This window comes from Pempheris klunzingeri, chromosome 11 (assembly GCF_042242105.1).
Source record: "Pempheris klunzingeri isolate RE-2024b chromosome 11, fPemKlu1.hap1, whole genome shotgun sequence".
In the NCBI taxonomy this organism is placed as follows: Eukaryota; Metazoa; Chordata; class Actinopteri; order Acropomatiformes; family Pempheridae; genus Pempheris; species Pempheris klunzingeri.
In genome coordinates this window covers 19,951,773-19,970,375 of record NC_092022.1, presented here as the reverse complement: position 1 = coordinate 19,970,375, position 18,603 = coordinate 19,951,773, and the positions used below count along the sequence as shown (strand labels likewise).

Here is an 18,603-nt window from a genome sequence, read left to right as displayed (position 1 = left end):
ATGAACGGGGACAAGAGCGCAAAGTCTGCGCTCCGGGGCCAGAAACAACCCAGGACGCACCAGCAGGTTTCTGTCCAGAAGAAGAAGAAAGATCCGCCTCCTAGAGATGTCCAGAGCGGCTCCTTCTCCAGAGACGCGCAGTGGGGTCAGTGTGACACGGGGAAGGAGGTGAAGTCGGCGGGACTGCAGGGAAAACGATCGGGGAAAGTGTCCCTAAGTGTGGCCGTGGAGGGCCAGAGGAGCCCCGGCGCGCAGAGGAAGCTGTCGGACGCCAGCAACGCTTCAGAGGACCTGAGCAAAGACTCCGGCTGCCTGTCGGGGAAACTGTCCTCTTCAGACAGCAGCTCAGAAATATCCGACTGCCCCTCCGAGGGCAACAAGCGCGACTCTCCGAGCTGCGACAATGAATTAAGCTGGATAGACGGCAGAGTTTATATGAGCCCGGACAGCGAGGACAGAGGCGACGGCAAACCGTGCGCAAAGGCAGCCAGAGACCCCTGCGCCCCCCAGTCTGATGCTGCTGGAGGGGGGCTCGGTTTGTTCAACTCCTCGGGGTCATTTATAGATCTCATGATGGCAGAGACAACCGAGGACCTTGTCAAGGAGGTGGAGGATTTAAGATCAGAGAACGAGTATTTGAAAGTAAGTCCAATTTGGTTTGAATTTAATTTAGTTTGATTCAATTTCTTTAATCCGCTTTGCATGATATCCAGGTGGTTTGCGTGTGAATTTCTACCTAATTACATGCTGTGTGTTGCTTCTCTGTGTGGGATCCCTAAGAGGCCCTCAGGCTCTAAATACTAGAGCCGATTTTCTGTAAATGCTGCTGTCAGTCTTCATTAGAGACCGCAGGACAAGAGAGGGGAAGCTCTCGTGCAAGAATCACAAGTCAAGAGTCACTTTTGGCACAAATGATCTGTGACATCGTCAATAGCGCTTCCCATGTTACATTGACATAAAACTGGCAAATGGAAGACCTGTTAGAAATAAGACAAACACACATCAGTTGTTGCTGTGACTGCAGACTGGGACAGATACTGCTGTTCTTGCCACATAATGTGTGAGACTCGCCTAATATAAATAGGTGCCATGTCACTTGAGGGTTATGTTGTTTTTACAGTAAGAAGAGTGAGTTAGGAGTTTAATTTAAAAAAGGGGACAGACGGGGGGTTTATTTAGTTTTTTGGCATTTAAAAGATTAACTCCAGTGATTTAGTATGGCACTTTTATAAAGCTGTGGGATAGAAAGAGAGAAAGTTTAAAACTGAAGCACCAGGGGCTGAGTGAAATCCTGACCTGCAGTGTAAAAAGACTGGATCCTACATTCCCCATAATGCAACTGGGTAGCAGCTTTGTTTGAAGAAGAAAAGGAAGTAAAAGAAGACGAGGTTTCTTTATAATCATATTTGAAATGAATGTAGTAAATAAAAATAAGGGGAGTCAATAATATAAAGACAATCTGTCACATTTACAGGTGGCTGTTAGATAGAATTTAATGCACTGAATAGGGTCAAGATTTTATATATATATATATATATATATATATATATATATGTAGGCCAAAAAAAGTTCCACATGGAAATCCAAACTTTTTTTATTTTCCTTTTTCATTCCACCCATTCTTCTTCCTTAAACCTGGTGCCTACATTACCCACAATGCAACTTTACTACTATTCCTGTACATCAGGCTAGTAGCGGCTAATGTAGCTTTGAGCTGCCAGCCTGAGGTCTGGTAAACTCACTTCTCTGTAATGTCATACCTCCAGATTTTTTTCTTTTTCAAACTTTTAGTCCTCAGACTTCCTGCAGCTCCTTCTGGAGGCACAAACAGCTCAGTTCAATGTTTTCACTCATGTGCTGCAGTTTACACCTGTAATCAGACGCTGATGTGTAAAATCAGTTGTCCTTAAATCTACTGAGCATAAATTCATGTATCTACTTTTTTAATTACCCTTTTACAGACAGAGTTTTAGCTCTTTCCTCATGTCCTCTTTCCAATGATTTGGAAGTGTAATCATACCCATCATAATTATCATTAATCAGTGTTTGAGATCTGTCCCCTATAAACATAATTAAGGGGTTAAAGCGATTACTGAACCATCCACTGGGACTTTGACCCAGATACATCCCTGTAATATAAGAGATGACGTAGGTATAAAGGAGATGTGTTCCTGCTCCTCCACAGTTGTGTCTCTGTGTTGTTTGTCCAGGATGAAGTGGAGGAGCTTCGCTGTGAGATGCTGGAAATGCGCGACATGTTCCAGGAGGAGGAGGTGTACCAGCTGCAGGAGCTGCGGCTGCAGCTGGAGCAGGCCAACAAGACCTGCCGCATCCTCCAGTACCGCCTCCGCAAGGCCGAGCGCCGCAGCATCCGAGTGGCTCAGACGGGTCAGGTGGACGGGGAGCTGGTCAGGAGCTTGGAGCACGACATCAAGGTCACAAGTCCTCACGGTTTCTCCTCTTCCTCCTCCTCCTCCTCCTCCACCTCCCTATCATCTGCATGTGTGTGATCGTGTGGTCTTGTTAAACTCACTCACCACCAACAAACAGTCAAAACTCCCAAATTGGCTTTTGACTGAATCACTGCTGTTCCAGTATTCCAGCATCAAAGTGAACATTTTCTGTCAGTCCCACAAACCTTCCACTCATGTGAGCACACAGAGCCGTGATCGTGTTGTTCATACTCACTGAAGGACTGTAATCAGTCACGGCTGGTCACTGTGCTGTAAAACACTCCCTGCTGTTTGTCAGCGCCGCAAACATTTCATTAGTTGGAAATGTCTTCATCATGCATCCTGTTTATATTTTTGTCATACCATGGTGTAATTATGTGGTGAGTTGTTCTCCGTGAGTAGGAAACATAAAAGCACAGTAATCCCTATCAGAATCATAGCAGGTTGATCACTCTGCTGTTAAACGAGACCCTGTGGTGGCAGCCAGACTCTTGTTTCTTTTGAGGTGTGTGGGTGGTGTAGGATTCCCAACAGCCTCCCCCTCACTCCCTCACCCACTCACCCCCTCATCGACTCCTATGGTGAATTCCAGTCACAAGCATTTCCTTGTAAAGTCTCTCAGCTTTAGCCAAACCAACTGCTGCAGAGAGCGTGCTGCAGTCACAAAATAATGTCCATTAGAGTAACAAGGGCCAAAAGATTTTCTCTACAGCACTTTACTTTGCCTGATTGGAGACAAATAAGGTGAGGGGGCTGTGTTGAAGTTAACCTTGAATGAATACAAAAAAGAGCAAAATGGGACTAAAACTAGACAAACAACTACAAAGAGACACAAAATGATCAGAAACAGACACTAAATTACCACATAGACTTTGGGACCGTAGTAAACCAAAGAAAATCTTGGTCGACTGAAATTTTACTCATTCTTTAACCAATTGATTGGTCGATGGGGGAGCAGGTCAGTTAGTTTAACACTAGAGAATTAAGCCACCGTTAAGAAGAAAACATGTACCTATGCATGTTTTCTTCCTCTGCTCCGTATCCTTATTCTCTATATATCAATCACTCCTTACCAGTCCCCCATCAGTGATGAATTACAGTATAGCAGCGTTATAAAATTATGCTTCAAGAAGTGCTTTTCTTCTTATGAAAGTAACACCAGCAATTGTTCAACCAGTGAGAATTTGGTTGTACGACAGCACATCGGCCAAGCAGTCTACCAACTGATCAGAAGGCCTCAGTCCCATTGCAAATGCAAAAACGAATTAAACGAAACAAAACTATGAGAAACAGGTGCAAAATAGTCACAAAGAGACTCAAAACAATCACAAACGATGTGTCTGTGTGTGGTTGTCTCTTTCAGGGGGTGGGTGGCCTTTTACTTGTCTGTGCTCAGGTGCCCACTGTCTGATACGCTGTCCATGACTGGAGCTACAGTAACCTGCTGTTGGCTCTCCCTACAGGTTGCAAAGAGTGTGTCCTTCCGGCTGTGTAACGAGCTGGAGGTGGTGCAGAAGAAGAACTCCCAGTTGGAGTGGGAAAATGTGGCGCTGCTTGAGAAGACACAGGAATTGGAAGTGGCCAAGCAGGTGTTGCAGGCGGAGGTGGAGAAAGTGAGAGAGGTGTGACATTAAAACACAACAAAAACCTGATTTGCTTAACATTACTTCACTTAGATGTTTGATCCTCACTGATGTGCCAGATGTCATTGATTCTTTTGTGGAAAAAACACATCACACTCACAAATGTATTACTCAAATGAGAGTTTTGAGATGTTTTAAAACATGTGTGGAGGGGCTCTTTAATAAATCTGTGTATTGGTTCTCGACATGCAGCCTAAACCTTGACAGAAACATAAGCTGCCTCCATCTCTCTGGTCAGGAATCCTCTGCTCCATTTCTGCTGCTACACAGCTGCACCCATCCCAGCCAGTTGTCCCCCTCATCCCTCTGTCACCCTGATGTCAGGTGACACATGACCCTGGTGCAGATCAATGATATGAGAGGAGGGCATGCCCAGCAGCTGCCTGGTGCCTGGGATGGGTGAAGCAGCCTGGTATGCTGAAGCCTGAACTCCACAGCACAGCTGATATCTTCAGCTGGGCGGACAGAGAAAAGGGAGAGAGGGTGTGAGAGATTACGAAAATAGACTCTCCCTCGCTTTCTCTCTTTCTGCTTCTGTTAAGCTAGGCTAAATCTGGATCAGCTTGTATTATGGCATTCGCAAAGGCGAGTGTTTGTGCGTCGACACACTGACCTACAATCATTCCTGCACATGCTTTTATCAAATGGTGGCCACCACACCCAGTGAACAGTGAACTTCCAATCCACCTTGTATTCTCGTGGGCCCTCCTGCCTTGATGTCTCCTGTGTTAACGATCGTGCACTTCAGTGACACGTGTTTGGCTTAATCCAGGATTCGGTGCTTTGGCACTAGTTCAGTCTAGTCCCGCTAGTCCCTCTGATCCCAACAGGGAAATCCACTTAGATTACTTAATCTAGGGGCACAAACCACAGTCTAGATGGATGTGAAGGAGGATGAACATTGCAGAGACTCACACTGCAGCTGGGCTGTCAGTGACCCTGTTTGTGGGACGTGAATGGTAACGTGATACTGTCAGGCCACAGCGAACAATAATGAAAGCATAAGACTTGCTGTAAAAAAACAAAAACTGGACTGGACTCATTTTCATTATGCATGTGTTAGTACAGCCTGGAGGCCCACTGACCTTGAACTGAGAAGACTGTAAAACGCTCCTTATGTCCACTTGTAGCCTGTAGATGACCACTATTATTAACGCTGTGACTTGCTGTCTCGTGTCTAGGAGCGAGACAATGCTGCTAGACAGAAGCTTACATTCCTGTCATGCTCAGATTCACAAATAAACTCAGTGGTGTAGAGAAGGGGAGCACACGAGAATCTGATCTCTGAAAGCAGCATGAGGCCGTAATGAAAGTTTTAAAATATGTTCATCTAAAGGAATAGTTTGACATTCTTGGAAATGCACTCATTCCCTCGCTTGCTGAGAGTTAGATGAGAAGATTGATACCCCGCTCATATTTGCCCATTCAACACGAAGCTAAAGCCAGCAGCTGGTTAGCGTAGCTTAGCATAAAGACTGAAAACAGGGAGAGACAGCTATAGTGACGAAGTCTGCAGACCTGCGCGTCTGAAGCTCACTGATTACATCGTTATGTCTTGTTTGCTAAAACTATACAAAAAATAGCAGTTTGCGGTCAAAAAGAGTCCAGGAAGTAACCGCACCCAGCTAAGAAATAGCCTGGCACATAACCCCCTACAGAGCACAAACTGATGGTGTAAACAAACAGGATGTAACATCTCAATTAGTGAGCTTTAGAGATTCTGGCCAGCGTTTTTTGTTACCTTGAAGAGAGCCAAGCTAGCTGTTTACTGTCTTTATGCTAAGCCAAGCTAAGTGCCGCCTGGCTGTAGCTTCATACTGAATGGACAAATGTGAAAACGGTATCGATTTTCTTATTGAACTACAAGAAATTTTGTATATTGAGGAATCCAGCTAAGATTGATTTCACTGAGGTCTCCATACAGCTAAAGTTGTCATGTGCTGTATATCATAGAAGCCAGAAGTTGAGCAGGTGCAGGACGGAAACTGAAGCATCTAAAATAATGCACATGACTTTTTAAAATGGCTCATCAGTGATACGTTGCTCAGTTGGATCTGTTTTTGGCCCAAATATTGTTTTTCTTAGACCCTTGATTGACTCTTTGCCATGTTTTTGTTCCTTAGAGCTCAATGAAGAAGAGAATCAACCGATCAACAGTCAGTAAGGCCGAGAAAAGGCTCTCCCAACAGATTGAGGTTTGTAATTCATGTCTGATTTCAGATGTGGCTGCACCAATGGCAGATTGCATGTTGCAGTATTTATCATCCTCATCAGAATGATTTTCATTGTTTGTTTGCCAAAAGGATGACAGTGCCGACCTGAGGTGCCAACTCCACTTTGCCAAAGAGGAATTAGCTCTCATGTGCAAGAAGCTCACCAAGTTGGTATCAGAGAGTGAGGCCATGCGCGAGGAGCTGGCCAAATACCACTCCGCCTATGGCGACATAGACGCCACCCAATCCCCTGAAGGCAAACAGAACTCCGCCCACACCAGAGAGGCAGAGGTCAAAGTTCATTTGAAACTGGTGGAGGAGGAGGCCACACTCCTGAGCCGGCGCATCGTTGAACTGGAGGTGGAGAACCGTGGACTGCGAGCAGAAATGGGCGACCTGAGAGAGAAACTGGGAAGAGGAGGAGAGGAAGAGGAAGAAGATGTGATGGAGGAAAATCTGTCAGCTTCCACGTCGGCAAAGGACAGAGAGGGAGGGGAGCCAAGCTTGAAAGTAGGATGCACAATGTATGAGCGGGGTCCAGATGAGGAGGCAGAAAAAGGTAAAAGTGATGTTGAGGCATCTTTGCTTTGCGACCAATCACAGCGTGAAGAAACGATTACGTCCTGTCATATTACTCGAGAAGGTCCTGTGGGTGGCGAGTGGGACCCTTCAGACACTCCTGAGAGTGATAACAACAGAAAAGTAGACAGAGGTCACAAAGGACTGACAGTGAAAGACTACGAGACTCTTCTGGCTCTCAGAGATCATTCCTGCATTTTGGGTTCAGCCATCCAGCTCCTGATGGCACCGCCAAAAAATGGCCACTGCTCATCTCCCTCATGTGTTTTTACCTCTCCGTCAGAGGCGGACTTGAACGGCAAGGTGCAGAAGCTATCCCTACCGGGGCCTTTGAATGAGGCTTTGGAGCTTCTACAGGCAATGCTGTTGGCTTTCATCAGGAGGGTGGAGACGCTTCTGACCGGAGAAGATTTAGGGAAACTCTCCCTTCACAAGGACGGACATTCTCTGAGATGGGATTCTTTCTCATTCCTCTCTGGAGTTCATGATGCGGACGCTCTAAGTAAGCAGGAGCATGTAGAAGACCTGCGCACCGCGGAGGTTAAGGAGAGAGAAAAACAAACCCGACAAGCAACTTCCTTCCAATGGGACCTCATCCATAGCTGCAGGGACCCAAAAATGCGACTGTCCTTGCAGATTCTGTGGATCCTCCATCAGTGGATTCAAGTTAAAGGACCAGAGCTGGAGGGAAAAGAGGTGAAAATATAAAGCACATTGTGTGTGTGTTTGTTTTTTAAGGCTAAAGTACACATGTTGAATATCTGAATATATCTGGATTTTCTTTTTTATTCAGGCTAAAGAGAAAACCTTGTCTGTTCTGCGGGAGTTGTTGCAAGGCCTGGGTGCAGAGCTTCGGGATGAGCAGTTTGAATATGACAGTGAGGCCAAGGCCACGGACGGAAAGGCAGCTGAGGTAAAGAAAAATGGTGTTTACCCTTCAGGCATGTGTTCACCCCCCTCCTGCTGTGTGTGAGGAAGTCCTGCTGATGATCTGTCTCCCCAGACACACGTCCTCCTGGCATTCGGTTCAACAGGCGTCATGAAAAGACTCATGCCAGAGTATTTAGGCTAATCTCTTGTAGGGGCTGCAGCCAAACAGGGCAGGCATGTTCAAATCTGCTGCATGAAAACTCGCGACTGTTTCTCTGCATCGCTCAGACCCGGTGCGTGAATGTAGATTCTTTGAACATACAGCTCCTCTTTTATTATTTCCACCTGTTCGGTCAAATGCAGGTTAAGATAAGGAATGTAATCTCACATTTGAGTTGTTGCCACTGAACTGTTGCTGAGATCTGCTTTGCAGGGTCGGATTTATTTCTTTAATAGTTGTTTTTTCATCCTTACCCCACTGACTAGACTGTAATCCCTCCTTTCCTCAGAGCCACACTTTGTATGCCATGAAAAAACAAGACTCAGAGTCTACAGCCATGCTCTGTGCGGCTGTGCTAAAACGCTGCAATGCTTTGAGATAAAAGCTCGGTAATGTGGTCAAGGTGGCAGCGCTAACATGCTGAAGCAGCTTTCTGGGGGTATAAGAGTTATCATAACCACAAGTGCTTGACTTAAGTTGTTGAAGTCAACATCCATCCATCCATCCTACATCCATGTAGATGTGACTGGGAAAATTTTCTGAAAACTCTCCGTTGGATCAATTATACTGAAGGGCCTGAAAAATCATCAAATATGGACGCCCCACATCAGCTGAAGTCTGTTGTTCAATATAATTAAACCTAAATTTATTGTTGTTATGTTAATGGTGTTGTAATGTCAGTGTACAGTATTTTGATCCTCACACAACCTCACTCTGTACAAACCTCCGGATGACTCGCAGGTCATAAACCGTCCCATTTGACATGAACACAGCATTATGTTTGGCATGTTCACCGCCTTAGTTCACCGTGTCAGCGTGCTAAAGACAAAGTACAGCAGAGGGTGATGGGAATGCTGTTAGATTAGCAGATACGTAGTTGTAAACCAAAATGTTGGATGAATTTAAATTTTGACCCGATAAGGGCACAAGGTGAAAAGTTAAGGTTATTAATGCAATATTAAAATTAAAACAATATTCATCTTGAGGACGTGTGTCACATTTCACATGAACATCAGAGAAAATAGAAAATACCTTTAATCGATATTTCAGTTTGGGGCTGAAATTATAGTAACATGATTTAGAAGGTCAGTGACCATGATTTGACTACTGTGTGTTTTTCTCTCTTTGCTCAGTGTGCCGTCAGTGGTATCTTTAATGATGACCAACACCCCGAAGCTGACAGGTCAGTGTTTCTACATGCTCTCGCTGCTTGTCCATCTTGCTCCCGAGGTCATAACTCAAGTATCACCTGCTGTTTTCACAGATTGTGCAGCTCAAAAGGGAAAAGACTCAGGCGACACTTTTCTCCACACGGCTGTAAACAGAAGAACTGGTGCTATCTGAGCCAGGAGGCCGCCCAGCTGGACCGAGAGGACCCCGTTAAGACGTGGGACCATCTAATCATGCCGCTTAGCTTCCCTGATCTTGACTTTGAGCAGATGTCACTGGAGAGAAGCCACACTGCCCCGGAGAAGTCAGCCTGCCGCATCTACTACAGCCCACCATCAGCTCGCAGAGTCCAGCTGGCTCAACTGAAGCAAAGCCCCGTCGCAGACAGGGAATCTGTCAACACGTCCTCTCCCTGGTGCACACCGCCGACCTCCTTCTCTCCGCTCTGTCTTGGATCAGCAGCGAACCTGAGCGACGACATGAAGGAGATGACGGCCAGCTGGAGGCAGAGATTACAGGGGCAGTGGGTGGACGTGGCCTGCTCAGGTACTCAGACGCACATGAAGCCACAGATGGTGAGTGTTGGTCTGCAGACAGATGGGACACAGGGGTCAGTCACTGCAAGAAGCAGCCCATCCCGAGTCCTGAGCACCTCCCTGGCCCGCTCTCACCACATCTCCACCTCACTGGACAGGGTAGAGAGGACCAGATCCTCCACCTCATCGCCTAAACTGTACCGGAGACACTCTGCGTCCGGTGCATCCTCTCTCCCCTCATCCTCTTCCTCATCTTCCTCTACCTCTAGAGATCGAGCTCTGTGGAACCTGAATCACCAAAGCCACACTGGCCTCTCGTGGACCCGTCCGACCGGTCACAGAGCAGGTGCAGGACAAGCCCACAGCTCTCTGAGCAGTGCCAAGCCTCCCAGCAAATCAGCAGGCGCCAACCGTTACGGCATGGTCACAGAGTTCCTGCGCAGGGTGAGCGGCCGGGCAGAGAAACCGGCGCCGGCGTCAGGGCAGAAGACGAAGAGTGGTCCGAAGAACCTGGAGCGTGTTCCAACGAGGCCTCCCGCCGCTCCGCTGCACAGGAACGACAGCGTGACGAGGATCGTCAACCAGAGGTTCATGAGGCAGAGGGAGGAGAGTCGGACCCAGAGAGAGGAGAGTCGGACCCAGAGAGAGGAGAGTCGGACCCAGAGAGAGGAGAGCCGGACCCAGAGAGAGGAGAGGGGCAGCAGTCTGAACCACAGCGTCAGACACAGCCTGAGCACCACGGGCACAGCAGAGGTGAGTGTGACAGGCATATCCATTTGTGTTTAAAGATGTGGGTAAAATAACAGAAACACCATCAGGGCCAGTTAGATGAAGTTCATAATAATCCTTTTTTACAGAAGACATTTTGACATATACAGGTGTAAAGAATACAGTCAACGATGGCTGAATTCCGTTTAGCTGCTTCAGTTTCAGGGTGCTGTTACTGTGCATAGTGACTCCCTGTCATGACTTTCTGGGACACTTAAAGAGAACAGAGCCTTCGTTAAAGCACTTTTATTGAAATAGCTTTTTGTCATATTTGCTGAAACTGTCACTCTATCCCGTCAGTAGCACCTGAGGTTCACAAAAATCAGCTTCCTCTGGCTCCTCCTAGTGGTCCTGAACGCATGAGCAAGTATGAACTGTGCCTGAATGAAAACAACCAATCAGAGCAGGAGGATTCTCTAACGCAGTGTTAATCAGTGCTCATGCACACGCTGCACAGCCTCCCCCCTCCGTGCATGCTCAATAACTTCTGCAGCAGCATCAGGAGGAGCTTCGGAAACACAATGACTGAGAAACAACCACCAGCAATAAAAATAAACATGTTATTTCAGCCATGTGGAGGATTGTTCATTGTGCAGTTTTACTCTGGGGACACACGGGAGGTGGAGGCTCCACAAAGTGCCATGATATGATATGATATGATTCTCCAGAAACCAGAAGCACCGGCCAACAAGCGATTCTGCTCCTCTGCTCCTCTGCTCCCTTAACAGAGTTATATTTCAGTGGTCTGACCGTCAAGTTAAATCATTTTAAACTGAAGATGAGCTCTAGTGCTGTCGATTAATTGATTAGTCTATTAAAATTTATTTATCAAGCATAAATACCAAATGTTTGTTGGTTACTGCTTCTCAGATGTAAGGATTTGCTGCATTTGTCTGTTTTGTGTCATTGTATTTTAGGGTTTTAGACTGTGGGGTGACTTTGAGTGCGAGGGGCATTTTTCACTATTTCACCATTTTCTGGACTTTTCTAGATTACTCAATCACTCAGAATCGATATTTACAGACCTAATGAGCTCCAGCAGACCGTCACTGCGCTGTAAATCATTTAACCGACTCTTTGTAGGTGTCTGTGTCTCGTCTCACTCCTCCTTCTTCTCGTCCTCTGACCAGGATGGAAACTACGACTGCAGCTCCAGCAGCACCTTGACCTTCTGCTTCGCTCGTCCGTCTCGCTCCACCCAGAGACAAACGCCCAACCGGAGCAAACTCCACCAACACAGATACTCACCTCCAGCCAGCGGGTCGGCGGACTCCAACTGTGAGTGAACGGGAGGCCTACAGCTACCAGCAGCTACACAGATCCTCCTGCACAGCCACTGGGGAGGAATGCTAAATGTCATGGTTGAACTGGGAGAACTGGTAGACTGTATGTGGGAGGTTTAGCAGAGCAGTGAGAACCTTTACAGCTCAGTGTCTTCTTTCATCTGTTCTTTCAGAGGGGCTTGATCTTGATTTCAGTTGCTACAAACTACAATGTTGCAAATGTTGAAGCTTCATTCATATTTACCGTTTTAAACTTTATGTAAAACTGATTCTGCACTTATATTATGAACTACAAATTGATTTTATATTACCTTTGTGGTATTTTGTAGAGAATAATCTCATGCTTTATTGAATAAACCTCTAAGATCTGACAAACAGGTAAATGGTCTTTACTTGCACCTCTTCCTTATTTGATTTAAGCTGCAGAAAAGTGTTTACTCTGCAGTAATCAGCTGTTACGTCACGTGCTCAAAAAAGAAAAGTAACTGCTAAGTAGTTAATAAGATAAGAGTTCCTGGCCTGTCAGGAGCACGGTCCCTCTCCCTCCCTGTCTGATTGTGTGACTCTTCACTGTCACTGATAGACTGCAGCCTGCTCATCAAAGTGTAGCTCTTTGCTTTGTGACTTTGTGACTTTGTGGATATTAAATTTTGATTCTACGTGTAAGATGGAAGCTCAGATTTTGATGGAGCTGAAATATTTCCTGCCTCCTCTCGCCGGCAGCTCTGGTCAAAGACAGAGCAACTGAGGGAGTCACACAATCACACGGTGTCACGTTTCTGCTCGCCGCACATGTCCACTGTTACACACAACACACACACACACACACACACACACAACAATGTGGGCTACTTCCCAGTGGACGGTCCCCAGTTCACCGTAACCCAGTTTCATACCATTAAAGGGGAAAAGGTGGCAAAAAACAAGCAGAAAAGAAGCCGGTGCAGTAAACAAGTTAGAATGATCTGACACTGTTGATATTCATGAATAATCCGTTTCCATTCACACGTGCTGTAGTTCACAGTGGGTTTGTGGATGAAAAGATAAAAAACAACAAATAGACACCATCATAACTGCATGTGAGCATTTCATCAGCATCACATATATTGTTTGATGGAAATCTATTTCCTGGTATGTATTTTTATAGAATATACTGTCTGAATTAAAGCAGATTTTGTCTGTTTCCAGTCTTTGTGCTAAGCTAAGACACAGACTGAGTGTCATACCTTCACACTGGGTGTAACATCATTAATATCTCTATAACCCTCAGGTCCTCCTTTGCAGTCAATTTGTGGCAATTGAAGATTGATTACAACTTTTATGGGTCAAAATTTAGTTTTAATACGTTAAATATTTCACTTGATTTCATGCCCACAGTATGTCAGGATCTGTGCAGGATAGGCTGCAGTACTGGGTGTCACCGGTGGGGGCGCCACAGGCCTGCAGCCCTGCTCTCAGTCAGCTGTTTCACCTTCTTCAGCGACATTTGTTGGTGCCAAATAAAAAAACAATAGCGGAACTGCTGCAGTGTTTCTGCTCTGTGACTCTCAGGTCTGATCAGATGTCTGTCAGTCACATCAGAGTTAAAAAAGAGTTCAGATGGAGGCAGTTTTCTTCAGGTTTGACTCTTATAACTTCGAGGCTGATCTGCGCTTCCAGGACGGACTGAAGACTTTTGACAGCAGCAGCAGCAACATGGACCAAACCAAACAGCTGGACATCAAACTGTTCTTCTATAACAGGTGTCTCACAGCACTTTAATCATTTATTAACCACATATTCGTCTGTGAATGAAGCTGCATCCATCCAATTATTTATGACCTGAGCAGTTAAAGCAATACTGCGTTTTATTCCCATCAAATATTGTGTAATTTGAAAGATTTTCAGTGCCCACTTATTACAAGAAACAAAGTAAAATAAATCACACTTTTCATACTTTTTAACACAGCTTGTTCTTTCTCACGTGTTTAATCATCTTATGATTCATCCCAAACCCAGAGTGGAAGCCACCGAACTGCAGATTTTCTGGTGTATTTGTACTGATGTCAGTGTGCAGTTACAGTGACTGCAGTAGCTTAGGATGCCATAATGCATCATGTATCATACATACAAATACAGATATAAAGATTGTGCACAATATTAACAAAAATATAGAGAGCTGAATTTCAAAATATAATCCAAATATAATCTATCCATGTTGGGGTTTGAATAGCTTTCCTGCAGACAGTTTGATGAGAATACTGATAAATATGAGACTGCAGCCTGGAGACAGTTAGCTTAGCCTAGCTTATTTTAGGTTAGCCTAGCCTAGCTTAGTTTAGTTTAGCCTACCTTAGTTTAGGTTATCTTATCTTAGTATAGATTGTTAAAGTAATTCTGATTCTGATTAGCCTAGCCTAGCTTAGTTTAGTTTAGTTTAGTTTAGTCTAGCCTAGCTTAGTTTAGGTTAGCCTACCTTAGTTTAGGTTATCTTATCTTAGTATAGATTGTTAAAGTAATTCTGATTCTGATTAGCCTAGCCTAGCCTAGCTTAGTTTAGTTTAGACTATCTTATGTTATTTTAGCCTAGTTTAGGTTATCTTAGCTTTGCTTAGCATAAAGAGTGGAAACGGGGGAAACAGCTAGCCTGACTGTCTAATCCACCTCCACTAAAGCTCACTAACATCAACATGTTACATCTCATCTGGTAAATTTATTTAAAAACGTGTAACAACATCTTGTTGTTTTACAATTCACCAAATTTGCTTGATGGTATTTCAAATACTATATGCCTCAGGTTTGCACTTCAGTGTGAGCAGCCCTCTTATCTTGTAATCATTAAAGTATAATAATAATATATTATTATTATATTGTTCTTTAGGTGCAGCAGGGTCCCATTTACCTCTCATTATATACACAGTGATGGAAAATACAAAAGAACATTTATCCAAGTACTGTTCTTAACACTTTATACTGATAGTCCACTACATTGATCACCATGATGCATTGATGCATATAAAGAAGGTAAAATCGATTTAAAAACGTACACGTTAATACATCAACATGTATTTGTAGGTCTTAATGTAAAAGTAACATTTTTAAAAATGATATGTAATGGAGTATTTTTACTTTGTGTTACTGCTGCTTTTACTTAAAGAATTGTTTCACTACTTCATATAAAGAATCACTTTTAAAGGTCATCGCTAATTTTACATGAACAAGCAGTGGGTGTGTATGATTATTTTTAATTTCACATATCAGGTTTAATTTTTATATCATGATTTCTGTCATGCTGTTTGAGTTTAATGTCATAGAGAATGTTTTCTCCCCTTCAAGCCTCAACTTTAACAAACACCATCGTCATCATCTTCATCTCTCCCCTCTGACCAGGTTCGTGGAGCCGATAGACCAGACCTGCTACAAACAGTGGAGTTCTGCTTCTCCCCGAGTGACACAGAAGGACTTCGGCGGAGCTGAGCAGGCGGACCAGAGGACACTTTCGGAGTCAGACTCTGATGTCAGTAGAAACCAGACAGTTGAAACGTCTGCAGAGACAGAAGTGAAGCAGCTTTCCTTTGCTGAGGTGATGCGTTTGGTTCAGGAAGGAAAGGAGGTGCCCGGAGCAACGAAACTGGACGTAAAACCAACCAACCAGAGTCCCACACCTTCTCAGATGGAGAGGATACTGAAACCCTGGGAAACACCATCAGACTCAAAGTGACACTATATATAGCACTATAACCATAAAGAGTATATAGATTTTTAATAAAGAGGGTGAAAAAATTAAACTACATGACAAAACCTTCTGTTTCCTGTGGTGGACTGTAAATAATTACATTTACTCACGTATTGTACTTAAGTACGTTTGAGGTACTTGTACTTGTACTGTTTTTTTACTCCACCACATTTTAACAGCTTTAGATACTAGTTACTTTGCATTATTCAGATTATTAATTAAAATACGTGGTATATTATTATCCATTAAGCGACCCCAGCTGTATGTAGAGTAGCTGAAAATAGCTCCATCTTTACCAGCGGCAGCAGTAGTGCTAATTTCACATTAATGTGTCATTGATTATGATCCAGCGAGGATACTCTGACACGGGTCATTCTGCATCATGAGTACTTTTACTTTTTGATATCTAAAGTATATTTTGCTGATAATACCTATGTACTCTTACTTTTGAATCCATTGTAGTAGATTTCTTGTAGAAAAATAGTAAACAGTAACAGTTATAAATGCCGGCAGGGACGACAAATGGTCACACACTCTCAGAAGTGAAGAGTTTGAAGAGGTGGGAGCCTTTAATGCTGCGTTCAAGAGCTTCTACAAGGGAAACAATTTACCGCAGCAGAGTGGAGAACAATGTTGACCTCTTGTGGTTGAATAAAGGTGCTTTCAGGAATAACGTAAAATAATTTAGTATATAAAAGCTGAAGTGAAGATTGTGTGGCTCAGATTTTATTTTATTTTCAAAATCAACTGATGTTGCAGCATGACTAAGCTTGGAGTCAGTCGGAGTGAACTACATGAACAAAATTATTTATAAAAAAGGAGATCCAGGTCATGCTGTCATGTATCTATGAGTATTTTATTGGTCACAGCAAAGCAATAAAACAAGTAAAAACTAGAAGTTTCAAGAAATTTTTGGCTAAATTAGATAGGAAAATAAAATGAAAAAAAACAGACAACACCTGTTCAGTTGTGCCTGAGTAAGAATCCCAAAAATCACTTTCCTCCATTTTGTTCTGACGTGCGATAAGTTGTTCTCACCAAGGAAACGGGACGTACATCGTCCTAATACTTCCCTACATCACTTAGTTATTTCATACAAACAAACACATTTAAACAGTCAAATCACAGCATGACAACAGCCTACAAGAAAAGTTCACTTTGAGATGATGCAGATTAAGAGCAGAGGTAAAAAATACAAAGACAAAACCAAAACTCAACTGTACATGAAAAGTCAGCACCGTTAGCATAGCACCATCAGAAATCAACCATCCCAAACGAACAATCAGTGAGGTAAAGGTGTCGACCACACCACAACAGTCTGACTTCACTGGCGGCCTGCATGTCTGCATGTAGTGAAGAGACGTGTGGTCAAACAGTGATTCAAACCTAAGGCAGCACCGCTTATCTTAACTCTCAGTAACAGTAACATGATCCGTTTGAACAACAAGAACATAAAGTGTCCATAAAACCGTCATTTAGAGACACCTGAACAGTACTGTCGGTGGTTTAAGGGACTACAAAAGTGGTCATAAAAAAAAACAAAACACAGATATTACACTCATGCAATTATTCTAACAATTATTATTTCAAACAACTGATTAATTGTCTGGTTTATAAAATGTCTGATCTGACAGGGAATGAATGAAACACAGCAGGTGGCTCTGACCCACCGGTCGGGTTGGAAAAGTTCAAGTTCGTCTAAGTATGAAAGTTTAAGTCTTCCTCACTGTGGCAACGTGATCCGTTTTTTGTCACTGAGGTCACTGATCCATCTGTTGGGCTGAGAGTCGTCCACAAGAACAATGTAAAATATTTTTTGATTATTATGTTTGATTATTATGCACAATACAGCAGCAATGCTGGTACTGATTACATTTTTTACAATTGAATTAGGTTTCTTATCTTTTTGTTTCCACACTAACTTCTTTATTTTCTTCTCTAATTCTTATTATTAACAGTGAAATTATTATTTGACTGTTTCTTCATTATTTCTATTATTATTTTCTTTAATGTATTCTCTTTTCTTCAAGGGTTTTTTATGTAACATACATTATTTATACAGTACAAGCACGTTTTAATTAGTATCTTGTTCTCACAGTGTTTACTGTTGGACCCTGAGGAAACATGATAATGAAGAATCTTTAACTTTCCTACTTAAACAAAGCCTTGACTTTCTCAAGCCAGAACTTACAGTGTGCTGTGAAATGTGGTTAGTTTTAAATACTTTATCATTAACTGAAAGAAATGTGCAAAACCATCGTTATGATCCTTTAAGGGACCCGTCCCCTACGTTAGAAGACACAGTACTTTGTGTTTAAGTCGGATTTCGGCAGTATTGTTGTTTCTACAGTAATACTGAAGATGCTCCAGTTGAAACACTGATAACACGACAGTTTGTTCGCAACGAGTAGACACAGAATATATTTGGTCTTGCATAAATAGCTTTCCTTAAAAAAGATAAAATGTGTGAAACCAGTGAAGTAAATTTGGACAAAATCACTGGTGTACCACTGAGATGAATGTAATTTGGATTTTAAAAAAACATATTAAAGCAGAATTGGCTCGTTGATTGGCTCATAGTTAGTAAAAACAATGAAATTAGTCACAGCTATGATTAGATTGGTCTTATGGTACAATGACACAATGAATCAACAACACAGATTATGTAGAAAGAAAACAAAGTTAAATTTTTTTAAGATTTATAAATTAAATATAGGATTTAAAAAAAGTCTAACTGCAGATTTTTAACCGATAAATCAGTGTTGAGGTAGAGACCCGGGGCCTGGAGCACGAAGCAAGTTCAACGGCCTCGCTGCCATGAGAGCCGTGAGAATCAACCAGAACAGAAAACCAAAACAATGAGCTGAAAGATGCTAAAACGCTCTGCAGGGCCGAGAGGAACATTTTACATTGTAGTTACGGTCAATGTAAAAAATACTGCTTTAAGAAATATCTGACCAAAATGTTGAGTTTATATTTAATAGAGTGTGTAATTAATATGCAGCTGTGATCGCCATTCATTAGGCTGATAGGGTTGCAACTATCTCTCTCTGCATTAAATATTCCTTCTTGTCTCTCTTAGATAATTATTATGGTAGGCAAAGTGGTTCTGCTGCTCCATAAAAATGTCTCCACGGCAACTTTGTTGCTTTG

The 18,603-nt window shown here is 43.2% G+C and overlaps 1 protein-coding gene across 1 annotated transcript; it reads left to right on the top strand.

Annotated features, from left to right (window-relative positions):
• On the top strand, window positions 1–10,335 carry LOC139209319 (uncharacterized; the record flags this gene model as incomplete). Its single annotated transcript, XM_070838968.1, has 8 exons — window positions 1–642; window positions 2,211–2,435; window positions 3,917–4,066; window positions 5,700–5,707; window positions 6,222–6,291; window positions 6,400–6,868; window positions 6,953–7,428; window positions 9,418–10,335. Coding segments are annotated over exons 1-8 (2,958 nt in total), but the record flags the coding sequence as incomplete, so codon positions are not given.
• Window positions 10,336–18,603: the final 8,268 nt, after the last annotated feature.